General features: G+C 43.2%; 1 protein-coding gene across 11 annotated transcripts in view; it reads right to left on the bottom strand.

The window, feature by feature from the left end:
• The window catches only part of LOC137369760 (intermembrane lipid transfer protein VPS13B-like), a 1,379,747-nt gene that overhangs the window by 1,221,687 nt on the left and 138,488 nt on the right, over positions 1–19,572 (bottom strand). For all 11 annotated transcript variants that reach the window (XM_068031175.1, XM_068031176.1, XM_068031177.1 and 8 more), the window contains exon 6: positions 15,334–15,515. In XM_068031175.1, the coding sequence (XP_067887276.1) occupies positions 15,334–15,515 (182 nt within the window). The remainder of the gene's footprint in view (positions 1–15,333; positions 15,516–19,572) is intronic.

Here is a 19,572-nt window from a genome sequence, read left to right as displayed (position 1 = left end):
TAGTTTACCATCATCAGTCACATAGGATGTCATTTGTGGCTTTGATAAAAGCCATTTTGGGCCTGTGGCAGGTGCAGAAACTTGATTGGAGAGATGAAAGATGGAGTTCCGAGAAAGATGGGCATGGATTTGGGCTGCAACAGTGCATTCAAGGACTTTGGAGAGTAGAGAGAGGTTGGAGCTGGGGCAGGAGTTTGCAAGGATGGAGGAGTTAGGAAGTGTTTTTTTCTTTAAAGAGGACAGATGACGTCCGATTTGAAGGAAAAGGGGGTCACCATTTCAGGTTCTTACAAACATATTTGTTACCATGGAGACCATGATATATGGGCTAAATCTTCATTTCGATGTATCAAGGTATTTCTGGCAAAGCGACATCGGGTGAAACAGGGTGAAACTCATCGATAACTGTTCATTTTGTTTTGATACAACAGCCCAGAATATACACTGTGAATGGCCAAGAACCTGAGGCAAGAGCGAAGTCATTCAATTCAAATAATAAACATCTGATGGGTTTTTTTTCTATCATCGGATTTGATTGACAGTTCTTTGGTATTTCTACCAGACATATACTTAAATTTTTCTTTGTCCAATTTCATAATTTTTAATTAAGTTTATCTTAGCCTGTCTTGCAAAAACGAAGCAGTCTTGCTGAAGCTATCAGAGTGAAAGATAGAGTTCCAAGTAATGTCAACAACAATCCAATATATAGAAATTAATATTCAGCATTGTGCATCCATTTCAGTTTACATTGCAGTCTTGTGCAACCTGCTGGCCTTTTTCTATCATGCACGGAAGAAATCCTGTATTCATTAAGCCTGGAGTGACTGTAAACCTACTTTACTATTGTTCACTTACCTACATAATGTTTAATATAACTGTGGTAATTTGTATCCAAAGCTACAGTCTAATAAAGTATTAATTCTACTGTCCTCTGAAGTCAAGGAAGATCATAAAATTACTTCATATAACCATATAGCTGAAATTCAGTTAAGAGTTTTCTGTTCGACAGTTGGCCTTGCTACAAGCTACCTAGACATCAAGCAAGTAAAGGCACATATTCTGGTTTAAAAGGAGGGCTCACCTCAAAGTGGGTCTGAGACAGTGAACCAGAGAAAAATATCCAGAGGAAAGACCCAAAATTTAACAGACATTTCCAGTATATTACAGAAACATATTTCTTCAATATCAACATGGAGACAAAAAATGATTTATTGTACTAATGTGATGACATGCCACTGGAATTAAATGTTACAAAAGGTTAATTCACAACTGGCAACATGTTACAAAACAGTAACTCAATCAAGCAGTTCTGATGACGTCCAACTGCGAGAATAAATCTTGAGCGGTTTATAAGAATCAGCAGAACCCCATGAACTACAGCCTTAAAATCAATTGCAGCTACCATTAAAGCTGATGCAAATGTTCCATCAGTGATTTTTACACCAAAGGCATGAAATTGTTCATACTGGTCTCGAAACCTAGGATAATAGATCAGAAAAACATGCATTGAGATACAACTTCTGCGTTAGATTTCAGGGAACTGGGTCTTTCTTTCTCATTCCTAAAAATGCTGGTTTGCAGCATCCTTTCTATTATACAAAAGATAGTCAGTGCCATAGAAAAAATGCAGGGTGGGTGATAGGGCAATAAAGAGGGTATTAATGTAGAATCTGAGGTATATGACATTGTATGACTTTAGCTTTGCATTATAGAATTTACTCAAACAGGCCATTCGGCCCAGCTAGTCTACGCCAGCCGATATGCTCCACACAAGACATCTCCCACGCTACTTCATCTCACTCTTTGTTCATTTCCTTCTATTCCATTCGCCCTCACGTACTTACCTAGCTTCCCCTTAAATGGATATATGTTATTCACCTCAACTATTCCACATGGTAGCAAGTTTCACCTTCTCACTATTTTCTGAATAACTGCCGTGTTACAACTCAATTTCAGCAGCTGGCTATCACGAAACAACTTAAAGCATTCACAAATATATGCAGAATGCTTCACAGACAAGTGACATATAGTAAATACCGAAGCAGGTTGACAGAATCACAGAATAATACAGTGCAGAAGAGGCCCTTCGGCCCATCGAGTCTGCACCGATGCATTAAAACACCTGACCTGTCTACCTAATCCCATTTGCCAACACTTGGCCCATAGCCTTGAATGTTATGACGTGCCAAGTGCTCATCCAGGTACTTTTTAAAGGATGTGAGGCAACCTGCCTCTACCACCCTCCCAGGCAGGGCATTGCAGACCGTCACCACCCTCTGGGTAAAAAAGTTCTTCCTCAAATCCCCCTTAAACCTCCCGCCCCTCAACTTAAACTTGTGACCCCTCGTAACTGACCCTTCAACTAAGGGGAACAGCTGCTCCCTATCCACCCTGTCCATGCCCCTCATAATCTTGTACACCTCGATCAGGTCACCCCTCAGTCTTCTCTGCTCCAGTGAAAACAACCCAAGCCTATCCAACCTCTCTTCCTAGCTTAAATGTTCCATCCCAGGCAACATCCTGGTGGAATCGCCTCTGTAGCCCCTCCAATGCAATCACATCCTTCTTATAATGTGGCGACCAGAATTGCACACAGTACTCCAGCTGTGGCCTTACCAAAGTTCTGTACAACTCCAACATGACCTCCCTGCTTTTATAATCTATGCCTCGATTGATAAAGGCAAGTGTCCCATATGTCTTTTTCACCACCCTATTAACCTGCCCTTCTGCCTTCAGAGATCTATGGACAAACACGCCAAGGTCCCTTTGTTCCTCGGAACTTCCCAGTGTCAGGCCATTCATTGAATACTTCCGTGTCACATTACTCCTTCCAAAGTGTATCACCTCACATTTCTCAGCGTTAAATTCCATATGCCACTTTTCTGCCCATTTGACCGCCCCGTCTATGTCTTCTTGTAACCTAAGACACTCCACCTCACTGTTAACCACTCGGCCAATCTTTGTGTCATCCGCAAACTTACTGATCCTACCCCCCGCATAGTCATCTATGTCATTTATATAAATGACAAACAATAGGGGACCCAGCACAGATCCCTGTGGTACGCCACTGGACACTGGCTTCCAGTCACTAAAACAGCCGTCTGTCATCACTCTCTGTCTCCTACAGCTAAGCCCATTTTGAATCCACCTTATCAAGTTACCCTGTATCCCATGTGCATTTGCTTTCTTGACAAGTCTCCCATGTGGAACCTTGTCAAAGGTTTTGCTGAAATCCATGTAAACTACATCAACTGCACTACCCTCATCTCCACACCTGGTCACATGCTCAAAAAATTCAATCAAATTTGTTAGGCATGACCTCCCTCTGACAAAGCCATGCTGACCATTCCTGATCAAATTTGCCTCTCCAAGTGGCGATAGATTCGCTCCTTCAGAATTTTCTCCAATAGTTTCCCTACCACTGACGTGAGACTCACTGGTCTGTAGTTCTCTGGCTTATCTCTACAACCTTTCTTAAATAGTGGGACCACATTAGCTGTTCTCCAGTCCTCTGGCACCTCCCCCCTGGCCAGAGAGGAATTAAAAATTAGGGTCAGAGCCCCTGCAATCTCCACCCTCGCCTCCCACAGCATCCTGGGACACAAATCGTCCAGACCTGGAGATTTGTCCACTTTTAAGCCTCATCAATACCTTGTCACTCCCTATTAGGGCGGCACAGTGGCGCAGTGGTTAGCACCGCAGCCTCACAGCTCCAGCGACCCGGGTTCAAATCTGGGTACTGCCTGTGTGGAGTTTGCAAGTTCTCCCTGTGTCTGCGTGGGTTTCCTCCAGGTGCTCCAGTTTCCTCCCACATGCCAAAGACTTGCAGGGTGACAGGTTAATTGGCCATTATAAATTGCCCCTAGTATAGGTAGGTGGTAGGGAAATATAGGGACAGGTGGGGATGTGGTAGGAATATGGAATTAGGGTAGGATTAGTATAAGTGGGTGGTTGATGGTCGGCACAGACTCGGTGGGCCGAAGGGCCTGTTTCAGTGCTGTATCTCTAAACTAAAACTAAATGACAATTTGCTCAAGAACCTCACAGTCTCTCTCTCTAAGTTCCATATCTACATCCTCTTTCTCTTGGGTGAAGACAGAAGTGAAGTATTCGTTCAACACCCTACCAATGTCCTCAGGCTCCACCCACAAATTTCCCCCTTGGTCTCTAATGGGTCCTCCTCTTTCCCTGGTTATCCTCTTCCCATTGATATACTTATAGAATATCTTGGGATTTTACCTACTTTTACCAGCCAGAGCTTTCTCATATCCCCTCTTTGCTCTCGTAATTGCTTTCTTAAGCTCCATCCTACACTTTCTGCACTCCACTAATGCTTCCATTGATTTGCTCTCCTTGTATTTGCTGAAAGCCTCTCTTTTCCTTCTCATCGTACCCTGAATGTTTCTGGTCATCCATGGTTCTCTGGGCTTGTTGCTTCTACCTATTACCCTCGAGGGAACATGTTGGGCCTGTACCCTCCCCATTTCCTTTTTGAATGCCCCCCACTGCTCTTCTGTAGATTTCCCGACAAGTAACTCTTTCCAGTTTACCTTGGCCAGATCCTGCCTTATTTTACTAAAATTCGCTCTCCCCCCAATCCAAAACTTTTTTTTGCAACTTGTCTATTTCTTTCTCCATAACACGCTTAAATTGTACCATGTTGTGGTCGCTATCACCAAATTGTTCCCCCACAAACACATCAACCACCTGTCCGGCTTCATTCCCCCGAATTAGGTCCAACACTGCACCCTCCCTTGTTGGATCCTCTACATATTGAACTGAAATGTTCTCCTGTATACATTTTAAAAACTCCATTCCATCTAAGCCCTTAACACGATGACTATCCCAATTAATGTTGGGAAATTGAAATCACCTAATATAATTACCCAATTATTTTTACACACCTCTGCAAATTGCGCACATATTTGCTCCTCAATTTCCCGCTGACTATCTGGGGGTCTATAATAAACACTTAGCAATGTGGCTGTCCCTTTTTTATTCCTAAACTCTACTCATAAAGCTTCATTTGATGCCCCCCCCTCCAAGATATCATCTCAGCTTACTGCAGTAACTGACTCCTTAACTAATATTGCAATGCCCCCTCCTCTTTTACCCCCTCCTCTTTTACCCCCTCCTCTGTCTCGCCTGAAGATTCTATATCCCAGGATATTGAGCTGCCAATCCTGCTCCTCCCTCAACCATGTCTCCGTGATGGCTACTATATCACAATTCCACATGTCAATCATTGCCCTTAACTCATCCGTTTTACCTGCAATAGCCCTGGCATTAAAGTAGAGGCCTTCCATCCTGGACTTACTCCCTTGAAACGTACTTCTGCTGTATTCCCTCTGACTTGTTTGCTTTCCTGTGTTTAGCTGTGTCCCTATTCTGCTAGGAGTCTGCATCCCCTCCCCCTGCCAAATTAGTTTAAACTCCTCCCAACAGCACTCGCAAACCCGCCAGCAAGGATGTTAGTTCCCCTCTGGCTCAGATGTAGACCGTCCCGCTTGTACAGCTCCCACCTTCCCCAGAAACGGTTCCAGTGGTCCAGGAATCTAAAACCCTCCCTCCTGCACCAACTCTTAAGCCACACATTCATCGGTGCTATTCTCCGATTTCTATGCTCGCTAGCACGTGACATTGGGAGTAAGCCAGAGATCTCAACCAGAGAGGTCCTGCTTTTTAGTCTACTGTCTAACTCCCTGAATTCTTGATGCAAGACCTCATTCCCTCTTTCTACCTATGTCATTGGTACCAACATGTACCATGACCTCTGCCTTATCACCCTCCCCCTTCAGGATGCCCTGCAGTCGTTCAGTGACATCCCGGACCCTGGCACCAGGGAGGCAACACACCATCCTGGAGTCACGTTGACGGCCACAGTAGCACCTATCTGTTCCCCTGACTATAGAATCCCCTATTACTATTGCTCTTCCTCTCTTTCCCCCTTCCTGTGCAGACAGGCTGCTTGCGGTGTCAGAAGCTTGGCTTTGTCCGCACTCCCTGGAGGAACCAGCCTCCAAAATGGAATACCGATTTGCAAGCGGGACCCCAGGGGACTCCTGAACTACCTGCCTGATTCTCTTGGACTGCCTGGTGGTCACCCATTCCCTTCCTTCCTCAAGTCCCTTCAGCTGTGGTGTGACCACCTCTCTATACGTGCTATCCACAATGCTCTCAGACTCGCGGAAGCTCCAGTGTTTCCAGCCACTGTTCCAGCTCTGAAACCCAAGCTTCCAGGAGCTGCAGCTAGACACACTTCCTGCACACGTTGGTCCCGGGGACTGGAAACGTTCCCGGATTCCCACATGCAGCAAGAGGAGCAAACCACGGCTTCAAGCTCTCCTGCCATGACTTAACCCTTTAATTTTAAAACTTTAGAAGATTACAATTTTTAAAAAATAACTTAGTCTTGCTGAAACAATGACTTACAATTCAATCCACTTTGAAAAATACCCACCAGGACTTACTCACCAGTCAGCTGTGCTCTTTGGAAACTCTCGGCTCCCCTCACTGAGGACAGGTAGGAAATGAAAGGAGCTCCTCGCTCCCTCCTTACCGAACTTCCTCAGTCACCAAACTTCCACTTTAACACTCTAATGCAACCCAAGTCAGCACTCTAGTGCAAACAAAGTCAGCACTGTAAGATGGCCCACTTTTATCCTGACTGACTCTCGCCCCTGAAAACTGGTTTAAGCCAATTCTCTAATTAACAAGGTGCAGCTGCAAGCAGAGCCTGAGTGAACTCTGTTTAAAGCTGGTCTAAAACTCACTTCTCCAACCCGAAAGGCAACTGTTAAGTCAATCTGCTAAATAAAAGACAGACTAGACTTAAGATAAAATTAACCCTTAATTATCCTCAGTCACCAAACTTCCACTTTAACACTCTAATGCAACCCAAGTCAGTACTCCAGTGCAAACAAGCAAGTTCACTGCAAGTCATTGGCATTAGTAATTAACTAATCACTCACATTGGGGAAGATCGTAATGAAGTATCAGTGCAATGCATGAAATATCCTCTTTTATTTGAATTGGATATCAAACTTCTAGTAACTCTAAATTTGCAATTATTTATGGTCAATTTGCCTTGTCTAACAATCTCAGGCTTTTTCAAGAACAAATGCAGGATGGTGTGAAAGAAAAAAGTTTGTTGAATACAGGATGGTATGAAAGATAAAAAATTTTAAGAAACTTTGTAAAAGAAATCTGTATTTGCTTTGACAGATTCCTTCATTCATGAAATATTACCTAATTCAAAGATAATTTGATTTTATTACCCACCCACATTTTACTAAATAAACTTATTGGTAAGAATTCCTGGGATCTTATTATGCCATATTCACAGAATCAACTAACTAATTTCAAATTTAAGATACAGGAAAGAACAAGATCAACAGGATTTAGGCAAGGTGTATCTGAAGACTCAGCCCATTACACTGAAATTAAACTTGCAAAAACAAAAAGGCCTATGCTATACTTTTCAACTGAGTACAGGCAGATTTCTTCAACAAGTCAGCTCATCCTTCAATTAAAAGCAAAATACTGCGAATGCTGAAAATCTGAAATAAAAACGTTAACTCTGCTTCTCTCTCCACAGATGCTGCCAGACCTGCTGAGTATTTCCAGCATTTCTTGTTTTTAGCTCATCCTTCAATCATTCTATCCATTCGCAATTATCAAATGAAGCACAAGTATTAATTAATCATATCAGAGAATATTTCAGAATTACCCTCCAACTTGTTTCACTTCCACTAACAATTATTTAGGCATAGGCTTTCTGCCAAAAGTCTCGAAATGCTATTCTGCAACTGTAACAAAAATAAGTCACTTTGGTCTAGGATTTGGTGGCTGTCCTTTTAAACCCAGTTATATTGGTCTGAATTTTCTGCAGACTTGCACCTTGCAAATGGTGCTTCCACGTAGTTGGACAGATGGAGCAAGTTGCCCAATGCAGAGCAAATTTTACGCATTTTTCTGTGCACACAAGAATTCCTCACATGTGGAGGAACCTGAACATCATAGTAATGACCAATTTTATCTTGCTTAGATCGCTCCTAGAAGCATTCATAACATAGGATGAATCAGCCTCCCAATTATTCACATCTTCAGTTCTGAACATAATTTATGATTGATAAAAGCCATCATCTAACTTTCTTGCTAATTTCCACTAAGTGAGCTTTCTGTCACAAAGAAAAGCTATTCGAATCAAGTAATCTCAAGAGACATTGTCTTTATTCAAGTGTTTCGAAAACTATTTCTTGTTTTGGAATTCATATAAAGTGCCTTTTTTTAACCAGGATGTTACATATATCTATAGGGTGGGGAGACTAGGGGACTGTAATTACGCAAATATCGATTGGGACAATTTTAGAGTAAAGGGAAAGGAGGGGGAGGAATTTCTGGACTGTGTTCAGGAGAACTTCCTTAATCAATATGCTTTCTGCCCAACTAGCAAGGAGGTAATGCTGGATCTGTTGCTGGTAAATGAGGTGGGCCAAGTGGACCAAGTGTCTCTGGGGGAGTATTTGGTAAGAATGATCGATCGTATCATAAAGTTTTGACTCGTAATGCAGAAAAGCAATGAATGAGATACAGCAGAACATCTAGATTGGGAGAGGGCTAATTTCAAAGCAATGATAAGGGATCTACTCCCAGGATAAAATTGAACCAATGACAACAGGAAAAACTGTAACAGAACAATGGGTTACCTTTAAGCAGGAGATGTTTCAGGTACAGGCTAGGTACATTCCAACAAGGGCGAAAGGGAGGGAAACAAAAAACAGGGCTCCTTGGATGACGAGGTAGATTGAGATAATGAAAAAACAAAATAAGGTTGTATGATGCATGTCAGGTGAATTCTTCAAGTGAGAACCAGGCTAAACACAATAAGTTGAGAGGGGAGGTGAAGAAAAGAATAAGACTGGCAAAGAGAGAGAATGAGAATAGAACAGCAGTCAACATAAAATGGAACCCAAAAATCTTCTACTGGGATGTAAATAGTAAGCAGGTGGTAAAAGGTGGAGTGATGTTCACTGATTGCTGTCGCACAATTATTAGCCTTCTTTGCACACACAACAACTTTTTGTTTAAACTGCGCTGTATATTTGTTGTTCTTCCTTGGCACCATATTGAAAAAATGTGGGGTCCTTCTGTCTGCACTCTGAAAGTTAAGGTCACCTTTGACAAATGATAGAGAAAGAATTCAACATTTTTGGCCTAAGGTGATGGGTTAACTTTTACACGAGATCGACTTTTACATGAGTATATACGGTAAGTAGAGAAGAAATATATTTGATGTGACCTACTCCACTTTCTATTCCGGAATTGGATACAATTCAACCCAGTACTGATATGATAAATATCACCTTTGCGCAACGAAAAGTGAAATTAATTTGGACGCAAATACAGAACAAAACCATTAATTCGTTGTGGACTATGCTTTTGAGGTAGGAGTTCATCCACACTTTTAGATCAGTATAACTGCCGATGCCATTCCCTGACACATTGTTGGAGGGGGAGGGACATGGGAAATGAAATCATGAACGTGAAAAAAAAATTTCTGCCCAGCATTATTTTTCTCAAAGTAAAGGGGAAAAAATCCAAAATATTGAGGGAGACAAAAGCAAAGTACACCACTATTGTCTAGCTTGAATGAATAAAAAATCTAGACTTGTACAATTAATGATTGAAATAAAAATTTAAAAGAACTCTTGTAAAGAAATTTTTAATTAGCATGGTTATCTCATCAGTGGGAAACTCTGCTTAATGGAGGTTAATACTTCAGGGTTGTAGTTCAACACGGTGATAAACTTAAGGAGCAACAAAATTTTGAAAAAAATAAAAGGACCTTTAACTCACATTCATTACGACTGACCAAGATTACATGAATTGACCATTTCATAAGGTTACAAAGAGTAACCTCAGATCCTATTAGGATCACTTCTACCAATTTTAATCAGAAGTTTTGGCTACTGACACCATATACAAAAGTTTAAATGAAAAATGCGGAAGCTGAAAAAAACATGGTTCCTTCTTTATGGAACAGCTGAAACAGAATTACATAAACCTAAACTTAGTTAAATGGCCTTTTTAATAACTAGAACATCTGTGCATGATGTATTTGATCTTTGAGCGTGAGACCAAGATTTCTCCCCTTGAGATTTTATCAGGCAAAAAACAGAATTCCGAAATCTGGAGAGTAATGTATCCACCGAGGAGGCTAAACAATAACTTACTCCTTTTCATAACCACCCCATTCCTCCACCCAACAGCACCTGGGGATTGCATAACCTCTGGTTTACGAAGTGGAAATCTGATGAACATTTGCAGTTAGAAATGCTATGTCAAGGAAATATCTGAATTTACACAATACTCTAATCAGATTGACCTCTCTGAAGCATTCATGGAGATTTCCAATTCATTACTAACTTCTACAACAAATCAGAGTGATTAGTGAAGTATAAAGAGATATATCTATCATAAAAGCTGCCAAGAACTGTATCACAGATTTGAAATTCTCTGTCTCAAAAAAAAGTTGCCAACATGATTGTTGTCTTCACTAGGAGCTTAAAAACAACTTTGGGACATTGATAGAACAAGTATTCAATGAGACTTGAGCTCTTATATATCAAAATACAAAACTTGTTTGGATGTATTGCTCCTGAAATGTATCCTAACAAAGAGGTTACAGCATAATAATATAAAAGCAAAATACTGCAGATGCTGGAAATCTGAAATAAAAACAAAAAATGCTGGAAATACTCAGCAGGTCTGGCAGCATCTGTGGAGAGAGAAGAAGAGTGAATGTTTCAGGTCAGTCGCCTTTCAACAGAACTGGCAAAGGTTAGAAATGTAATAGGCTTTAAGCAAATAAAGCAGTGGTCGGGCAAAAAGAGAACAAAAGGGAAGGTGTTGATGGGACAGAGGGTCACAGAGAATAACTGACAAGGGGTCATGCAGCAAAGGCAAAGGGTGTGTTAATGGTGCGGTGAAAGACAAAACATTAATGCAGAGAGGATGTTAACTGACAGAATAATGAACAGCTCTGGCCAAAGGCCAGAAAACAAAAACAGTGGGCAGGCACATGGTAAAAAAAAATGAAACAAACTAAAATAAAATAAAAAGAAAAAAACTAAAAATAAAAAAGGGGGCCCTTCATGCTCTGAAATTAGTGAACTCAATGTTCAGTCAGGTAGGCTGTAGTGTGCCTAAATCGGTAAATGAGGTGCTGTTCCTTGAGCTTGCGTTGATCTGCACTGGAACACTGCAGCAAGCCCAGGACAGAGATGTGGGCATGAGAGCAGGGTGGTGTGTTGAAATGGCAAGCGACAGGAAGCTCGGAGTCATATTTTCAGACTGAGCGAAGGTGTTCCGCAAAGCGGTCACCCAATCTGCATTTGGTCTCCCCAATGTAGAGAAGACTATATTGTGAGCAGCGAATATAGTATATTACATTGAAAGAAGTACAAGTAAATCGCTGCTTCACCTGAAAGGAATGTTTGGGGCCTTAGATAGTGAGGAGAGAGGAGGTAAAAGGGCAGGTATTACACCTCCTGTGATTGCAAGGGAAGGTGCCGTGGGAAGGGAACGAAGTGTCGAAGGTAATGGGGGAGCGGACCAGGGTGTCGCGGAGGGAATGATCCCTTCGGAATGCTGACAGGGGACAGGAGGGGAAGGTGCGTCTGGTTGTGGCATCACGCTGGAGGTGGTGGAAATGGCAGAGGATGATTTTTTGGATGTGCAGGCTGCTGGGGTGGAAAGTGAGGACAAGGGGAACCCTATCGCGGGTCTGGGAGGGAGGGGAAGGGGTGAGGGTAGAGGCGCGGGAAATGGGCTGGTCACGGTTGAGGGCCGTCAATGACATGGGCGGGGGGGGGTGGAATCCTTGGTTGAAGAAAAAGGAAGACATATCAGAAGTGCTGTTGTGGAAGTTTGCATCATCAGGGCAGATGCGTCGGAGACGGAGAAACTGGGAGAATGGAATGGAGTCCTTACAGGAGGCAGGGTGTGAAGAAGCGTAGTCAAGGTAGCTGTGGAGGCCGGTAGGCTTATAATGAATATTAGTAGACAGCCTATCCCCAGAGATAGAGACAGAAAAGTCGAGGAAGGGAAGGGAAATGTCGGAGATGGACCATGTAAAGGTGAGAGAAGGGTGGAAATTGGAAGCAAAGTAGATAACGTTTTCCAGTTCGGGGCAGGAGCAGGAAACGGCACCGATACAGACATCACAGGTTACAGCATAATCTTTGGATTACCCAAGAGTTTCAAGGGATCTATATTATTGTCTAGTAAAAGGCTTGAATTTTCACCCTAAAACCTTCGTTTGTCTGTTTCAATTCAATGATTTCTGGTGCAAGCAAACTCTAAAATCAGGTAGATTTGCAGCATCCATTTGAGACATTTCTGCAAGTTTGACTCCAGAATGGTGTTTTTTGCTTGAAAGATTGAATTCCAAAATACTGACTAGCTTACCATACCTGCAAAAGACTTACCTGTTCCTAGTTATGTTTACCAGATCTTAATGTCTGAACAAGAGGATCACATGATAATTTGTATCTACTGACTACAACAAACTTTTCAACTAACTAGATGATAATGATAATTGCATGTAATATTTCAGCTACAGTCATCTTGTATCAGTTTGACTCAGTGGTAGTGGCACTCTTGGCTTGAGTCAGAAGGTTTATGGGTTCAATAACCCAATAACAGTGGCGCAGTGGTTAGCACCGCAGCCTCACAGCTCCAGGGACCCGGGTTCGATTCCGGGTACTGCCTGTGTGGAGTTTGCAAGTTCTCCCTGTGTCTGCGTGGGTTTTCTCCGGGTGCTCCGGTTTCCTCCCACAAGCCAAAAGACTTGCAGGTTGATAGGTAAATTGGCCATTAGAAATTGTCACTAGTATAGGTAGGTGGTAGGGAAATATAGGGACAGGTAGGGATGTTTGGTAGGAATATGGGATTAGTGTAGGATTAGTATAAATGGGTGGTTGATGTTCGGCACAGACTCGGTGGGCCGAAGGGCCTGTTTCAGTGCTGTATCTCTAACCTAAAAAAAAAAAAGCAAAATACTGCGGATGCTGGAAATCTGAAATAAAAACAAGAAATGCTGGAACCACTCAGCAGGTCTGGCAGCATCTGTGGAAAGAGAAGCAGTGTTAACGTTTCGGGTCAGTGACCCTTCTTCGGAACTTCGCGGTTTATGGGTTCAAACCTCATCCCAAATTTTGAGCACACAACCTAGGCTGACACTTCATACTGATGGAGTACAGAATTGTTGGAAGTGCTGTCTTTCAGATGAGACATTCAAGAGGATCAAAAAGATCCCATATCACTGTGCGAAGAGACAAGGATGTTCTCATGGTATCCTGTCCAAAATTCAGCATTCAATCACCAAAACAGCAAGACTGATCATTTATCTCATTATCTGTTTGTGGGACGTCGCTGTGCACTTTGTTCCTGATGGCGCAAAGTGAAGCATCAACAAGCATTACCAAGTGATGGGACATAGATTTATTCAATCACTGACTCCCTAATACCTGCCTTATTGTTTGTGAGGCATCAAGCAATATCCTGGAGCTGCTTCCCCACACAAAGAAAATCATAACATAAAAGGGAAAATAATTATAAAACGCTTGTGCCGTGTAACTTGTGCCAGCAACTTCAAGCAGAATCGAAGGTTGTCCATTGCTAGTGGGTCTGGGTCAATGGAAAATAAAGTGAACTTAAGTCTTCAAGAAATAAATACATTTCAGAAAGTTATGAATTCTGTCCAGAACTGCACTTAAAATACACGTGCACATTTATAGCAGATCAATTCACTGGCATCTAGTTCTATTCTAGTGATTCATACTAGGTTGATATCTGCACACTGAAGTCATAAACAGTGTATGCACACAACTGCCTTATTGATCTCAAAAACAGATCAAAATATTTTACCAAAAGCCCAAGCATTTGTCAAGAATTTGATCGGGAATTCCCAAAAATATTGGCTTTAATTAGTGAGTGAACTTCTTTGGCCTCCTTGTCTCGAGAGACAATGGGTAAGCGCCTGGAGGTGGTCAGTGGTTTGTGAAGCAGCGCCTGGAGTGGCTATAAAGGCCAATTCTAGAGTGACTGACTCTTCCACAGGTGCTGCAGATAAAATTGGTTGTCGGGGCTGTTACACAGTTGGCTCTCTCCTTGCGCTTCTGACTTTTTTCCTGCTAACTGCTAAGTCTCTTCGACTAGCCACACTTTAGCCCCGCCTTTATGGTTGCCCGCCAGCTCTGACGATCGCTGGCAACTGACTCCCACGACTTGTGATCAATGTCATAGGACTTCATGTCGCATTTGCAGACGTCTTTAAAGAGAGACAAGGACAGCCGGTGGGTCTGATACCAGTGACGAGCTCGCTGTACAATGTGTCCTTGGGGATCCTGCCATCTTCCATGCGGCTCACATGGCCAAGCCATCTCAGGCGCCGCTGGCTTAGTAGGGTGTATATGCTGGGGATGTTGGCCGCCTCGAGGACTTCTGTGTTGGAGATACGGTCCTGCCACCTGATGCCAAGGATTCTCCAGAGGCAGCGAAGATGAAATGAATTGAGACCTCGCTCTTGGCTGACGTACGTTGTCCAGGCCTCGCTGCTGTAAAGCAAGGTACTGAGGACACAGGCTTAATACACTTGGACTTTTGTGTTCTGTGTCAGTGCGCCATTTTCCCACACTCCCTTGGCCAGTCTGGACATAGCAGTGGAAGCCTTCCCCATGCGCTTGTTGAATTCTGCATCGAGAGACAGGTTACTGGTGATAGTTGAACCGAGGTAGGTGAACTCGTGAACCACTTCCAGAGTGTGGTCGTCGATATTTATGGATGGGGCATTTCTGACGTCCTGTCCCATGATGTTAGTTTTCTTGAGGCTGATGGTTAGGCCAAATTCGGTACAGGCAGCCGCAATCCTCATCGACAGGATTGCGGCTGCCTGAGTGAACTAGCAGGAGAAAAATCCCCAGTAGACTTTCTTCTTCCACCGGAAACAGTGTGTGTGATTTTTAAAAAGTTTTGCAAATGCAATAAGTTTGAATACTATTTACATATTAAGAGTATACAGTTATGGCGAATTGGTTAAAAATGGCATTATATAAGCAGCATGTTGTAAAGTCATATTTTTGAAAATGCATATCTCAAGATACACAAATTAGTTAAGTGCTATAAGATACATATTTGGTATTTGAAAACTTTAGCGCTCAGTCATTAGCACCTACTTAAACTCTTCTCCAATCACTTCCCAATAGTAACATATCTGCCCCACTGGAGAGATTGTTGACCGACAAATACAAAATACTATTGCATACGTACCTTGATGATTGATGGAATTTTAGAGTTGAGGTTGTCATAAGTAAAGTGCAATCGTGTGCAGAAGGAGCATTTGTAGAGCAAAGGGTCCTGGTAAAACTCGATCTTTCCACTTGCATTCCGCTTGTCCAGACAAACAGTGCAATCAGAAAAGTTGATCACCTTCCTCAAGACCAATTCTGGAGCTGGACAGCATGCAATAGATTGAAATTATTATAAAAATATGAAAGACAGCACCATTGTACAATTATCCAAAACAATAAGATTTATCACTGAAACTATCCCCATCAACATTTTTAATGGGAAAACTTTGCAGGAACATGTTAAGATTTTGCCACAGTTTTTTGATGTCTGCTTTTTTGCCTGACATTTTGCACAAGCAAAGTACAATATTAATCACAATGTTTTTTTAAAAAAATCAAAACATATTTTTCAATACCCATTAAATTCATCCATTGTGTTGTCCGGTATTGTAACATGTGCTTTGAGGCTCTTATTTGTGATTTCAACATCTGTCAAAAGCAATAGTGGAAGAGAAAGTAAAGGGAGGGGGAGGAGGTGGAGGGGACGTCATCAAAAGAGAAAGAAAGAAAATGAGAGAGATTGAAAGGAACAGAGAAGCAGAATAAAAAGAGGAAGAAAAAGAAAATGAGAAAGAAAGCAAGGAGGAAAAAAATACACCAAGCTACATAGCCACACACTCCCAAAAACACATTTTACCATGCAGCGATCTCCTGGAAGTTAAACAAAACTAGCACTGCCAGACATGGTAGACCCTCAATGCAAAAGCAAAATACTGTGGATGCTGACAATGTGAAATAAACACAGAAAATTCGAGAAATGCACATGTCTGACAGCATCTGCGGAGAAAGAGAGTTAACGTTTCAGACGCTGACCTTTCATCAGAACTGGGAGAACCACTTCTCTACCCAGTACTGCCAGGCATGTGCAACCCTTCCCCCACCCTCCTTCCATTACTGCTGGCAGACACCAAGGGTTCGATTTTCAATCCTGGGTCAGGAATCCGATGACCAAATCATTTCTAGGTACCGACCCCGCAACGCATCAGCATCAGTGATACGACACAACTTTGAAAGGGAAAGGCCGAAACTGGCCCGCAAGTTCGGCACCCAACTAGTGGCGTTGGGTGTGGGCTGGAAGAGGCCTGCTCAGGTCGGGAAAAAAGAACCTGACCCGAACCTGACCGATCCACAGTGGACCCGAGCCCAACCCGGTCATAGTCCCTCCGATTTTGCCCCGACTCAACCATCCCTTCATTTACCTTCCGACTTGGAATCTCCAGGAAACTGCAGCGCGTGCGTGATGATGTCATAGTGACATCACTCGCTCACTGCGCAGATTCAGTTTCGTCCCAGACTCTCAGCTCAGCTAAGTTTTTTAATTTCAATACTGAGCGGCAGAGCACTTACTGTGCGTGTCCGGCCCAACACGGCCCAACCCGACCCGAGCCCGAAAGCCGTACCCGGAAGATGGGCCTGGCCGAACCCGACACGTCGTTGGGTCCCGTCGGGTTCAGGTCGGGTAGCATGCCTCTTTGGGCTGCAGGCAGGAACACATGACGGAGGGCGATATTAAAAAGGTAAAAGTCATCTATGACTAAGCTCGCCGCTGCCTTTGAAACTGGAACAGCAGGGTGCGCAGAGGGCCAGTAGCGACCTTGACAGCTGCAGGTAGGGGACTGCCACAGGTACCGCAAGGCCTCAGGTCAGTGTGGATAAGAGCATAAACATCAGAAACCAACTGCCTATAGGCACAGTTTCCTATACTACTGGCACTCTGTAATTTGCAGGTAGCTGACTCTTGGGCGGTACATCCAACGTTGTGGGTAGTATCTTCTTCCGCTTGCAGCCTCCTGCTCCTCTCCTCCAGACCAGAAGCATGCATCTGCTGATGCTCCTCCTCATTACTCTCACCAGTGTCAGAGAAACCTGCTCCTATCTCAACAGCTTCACCTGACGCTCATTGATTTACCAGGGCTTCCTCAATCCACCTATGATGCCCAAGTGACGGCAGCAGCCTCATGTATCTCTCAAGAGTCCAAACACTCATTCCTCACAAAGGCAAGCCTCTCAGCACCAGCCATGACAACTCTATGCCACTGCATGAGCAACTGAGTTTAAATCCCCTGTTTTCTAAAACTTTTACACACTGCAGTCATGAGCACTGACGGCTCCCAACTATGCTCGAAATTGTCCCAGACCCTCCGTTTTCCCCATGCTTCTCAATTGAAAATTCCCAGCTGTTGCTCCAAGACCCCTAACGAGCTCCACAATAAGCTCAACAAACAATTAAGTGGAGGCGTGCAAGTTGCCAGCTCCCCTCTCCTGCCATCCCTTTGAAAATCACATGGCGTCCTGAGGTGTTGGGAACCAGTGATGCCTTTCAAACATGCAATTTCCCTGGCCCACCAACACCCAAACTCACCCCCAAGGGCTGAATTTTCAATTGCCTTAAGTGCAACCAAAGCCGAGGAATGCCCTTCAGCATTATTAAAGCTCCAAGATCCCGAGGCACAACTATTCACCTCACCACCATTACTGATATACAAGATATCTACCATCAACTGGTGCATCTTGGCTATCAGCCGACTGCGTATTCACAGATTTTTAAATGGCAAGGGATAAAACTTAAATGCATTGTATTATTGCATGGACTGCTGCAGTTCAAAAAGATGGTTCATCAACAATTTCTAAGGGTAACTAGAGATGGGCGATAAATGCTAAACTTGGTGCCCACATCCTGAGCAGGTTTCGAAAATAGTTTTTTAAAAATGCAACTTAGAAATAATCAGAGAAAAGATCAACAGACACTTAGAGGTTTGAGTTAATTAACGATAGCCAGCATTAATTTGTAAAATGCAGTTCATGTTTGACTAATCTAACTGAATTTTTTGTTGAAGTAACAGAAAAAATTGATGAGCGGAATGCAGTGGATGTTGTTTATATGGAGTTTAAGAAAGCTTTGATAAGGTACCACATAAAAGGCTGGTTAACAAAATTGAGGCTCATGGAATAGGAGGGGCAGCGTCCAATTGGATAAAATAATAGGCTTATGGACAGAAAACAGTAAACCGTGGTAAATGGTTGTTTTTCAGAGTGGACGATAGTAGACATGGGGTTCCCCAGGGGTTCATGCTGGAATCGCTGCTTTTTTTGCTATATATAAATAACTTGGATTTTGGAATACAGTAGAATCGCAATATTTGCTGACAACACCAAACTTGGAGGTGTGGCAAACAGTGAGGATATGAAATGAAACAGGACAGAGATAGGCTAGCAGAATGGGCAGAAAGGTGGCAGATGGAATTTAATACTGACAAGTGTGAAGTGATGCATGTTGGCAGAAGGAATATGGAGGATGGAGAGACAATATAGACTTAATGGCACAGTTCCAAAGAGTGTGAAGGAAAAGAGGGACTTGGAGGGTGCCTGTGCATCAATCTTTGAAAGTGTTAAAACATATTGAGAAAGTGGTTTGTCAAGAACAAAGAACAGTACAGCACAGAAACAGGCCAGTTGGCCCTCCAAGCCTGCCGATCTTGATGCCTGCCTAAACTAAAACCTTCTGCACTTCCGGGGACCGTATCCCTCTATTCCCATCCTATTCATGTATTTGTCAAGATGCCTCTTAAACGTCGCTATCGTACCTGCTTCCACCACCTGCCCCGGTAACAAGTTCCAGGCACTCACCACCCTCTGTATAAAGAACTCGCCTCGCACATCCCCTCTAAACATTGCCCCTCGCACCTTAAACCTATGTCCCCTAGTAACTGACTCTTCCACCCTGGGAAAAAGCTTCTGACTATCCACTCTGTCCATGCCGCTCATAACTTTGTAAACCTCTATCATGTCGCCCCTCCACCTCCGTCGTTCCAGTGAAAACAGTTTATCCAACCTCTCCTCATAGCTAATGCCCTCCAGACCAGGCAACATCCTGGTAAACCTCTTCTGTACCCTCTCCAAAGCCTCCACGTCCTTCTGGTAGTGTGGCAACCAGAATTGCACGCAATATTCTAAGTGTGGCCTAACTAAAGTTCAGTACAGCTGCAGCATGACTTGCCAATTTTTATACTCTATGCCCCAACCGATGAAGGCAAGCATGCCGTATGCCTTCTTGGCTACCTTATCCACCTGCGTTGCCACTTTCAGTGACCTGTGGACCTGTACGCCCACATCTCTTTGCCTGTCAATACTCCTAAGGGTTCTGCCATTTACTGTATAC

The sequence above is a fragment of the Heterodontus francisci genome, chromosome 5, assembly GCF_036365525.1.
Source record: "Heterodontus francisci isolate sHetFra1 chromosome 5, sHetFra1.hap1, whole genome shotgun sequence".
Taxonomy (NCBI): Eukaryota; Metazoa; Chordata; class Chondrichthyes; order Heterodontiformes; family Heterodontidae; genus Heterodontus; species Heterodontus francisci.
Note: the sequence above shows the minus strand (reverse complement) of the source record. Positions and strands in the feature narration are given on the sequence as shown.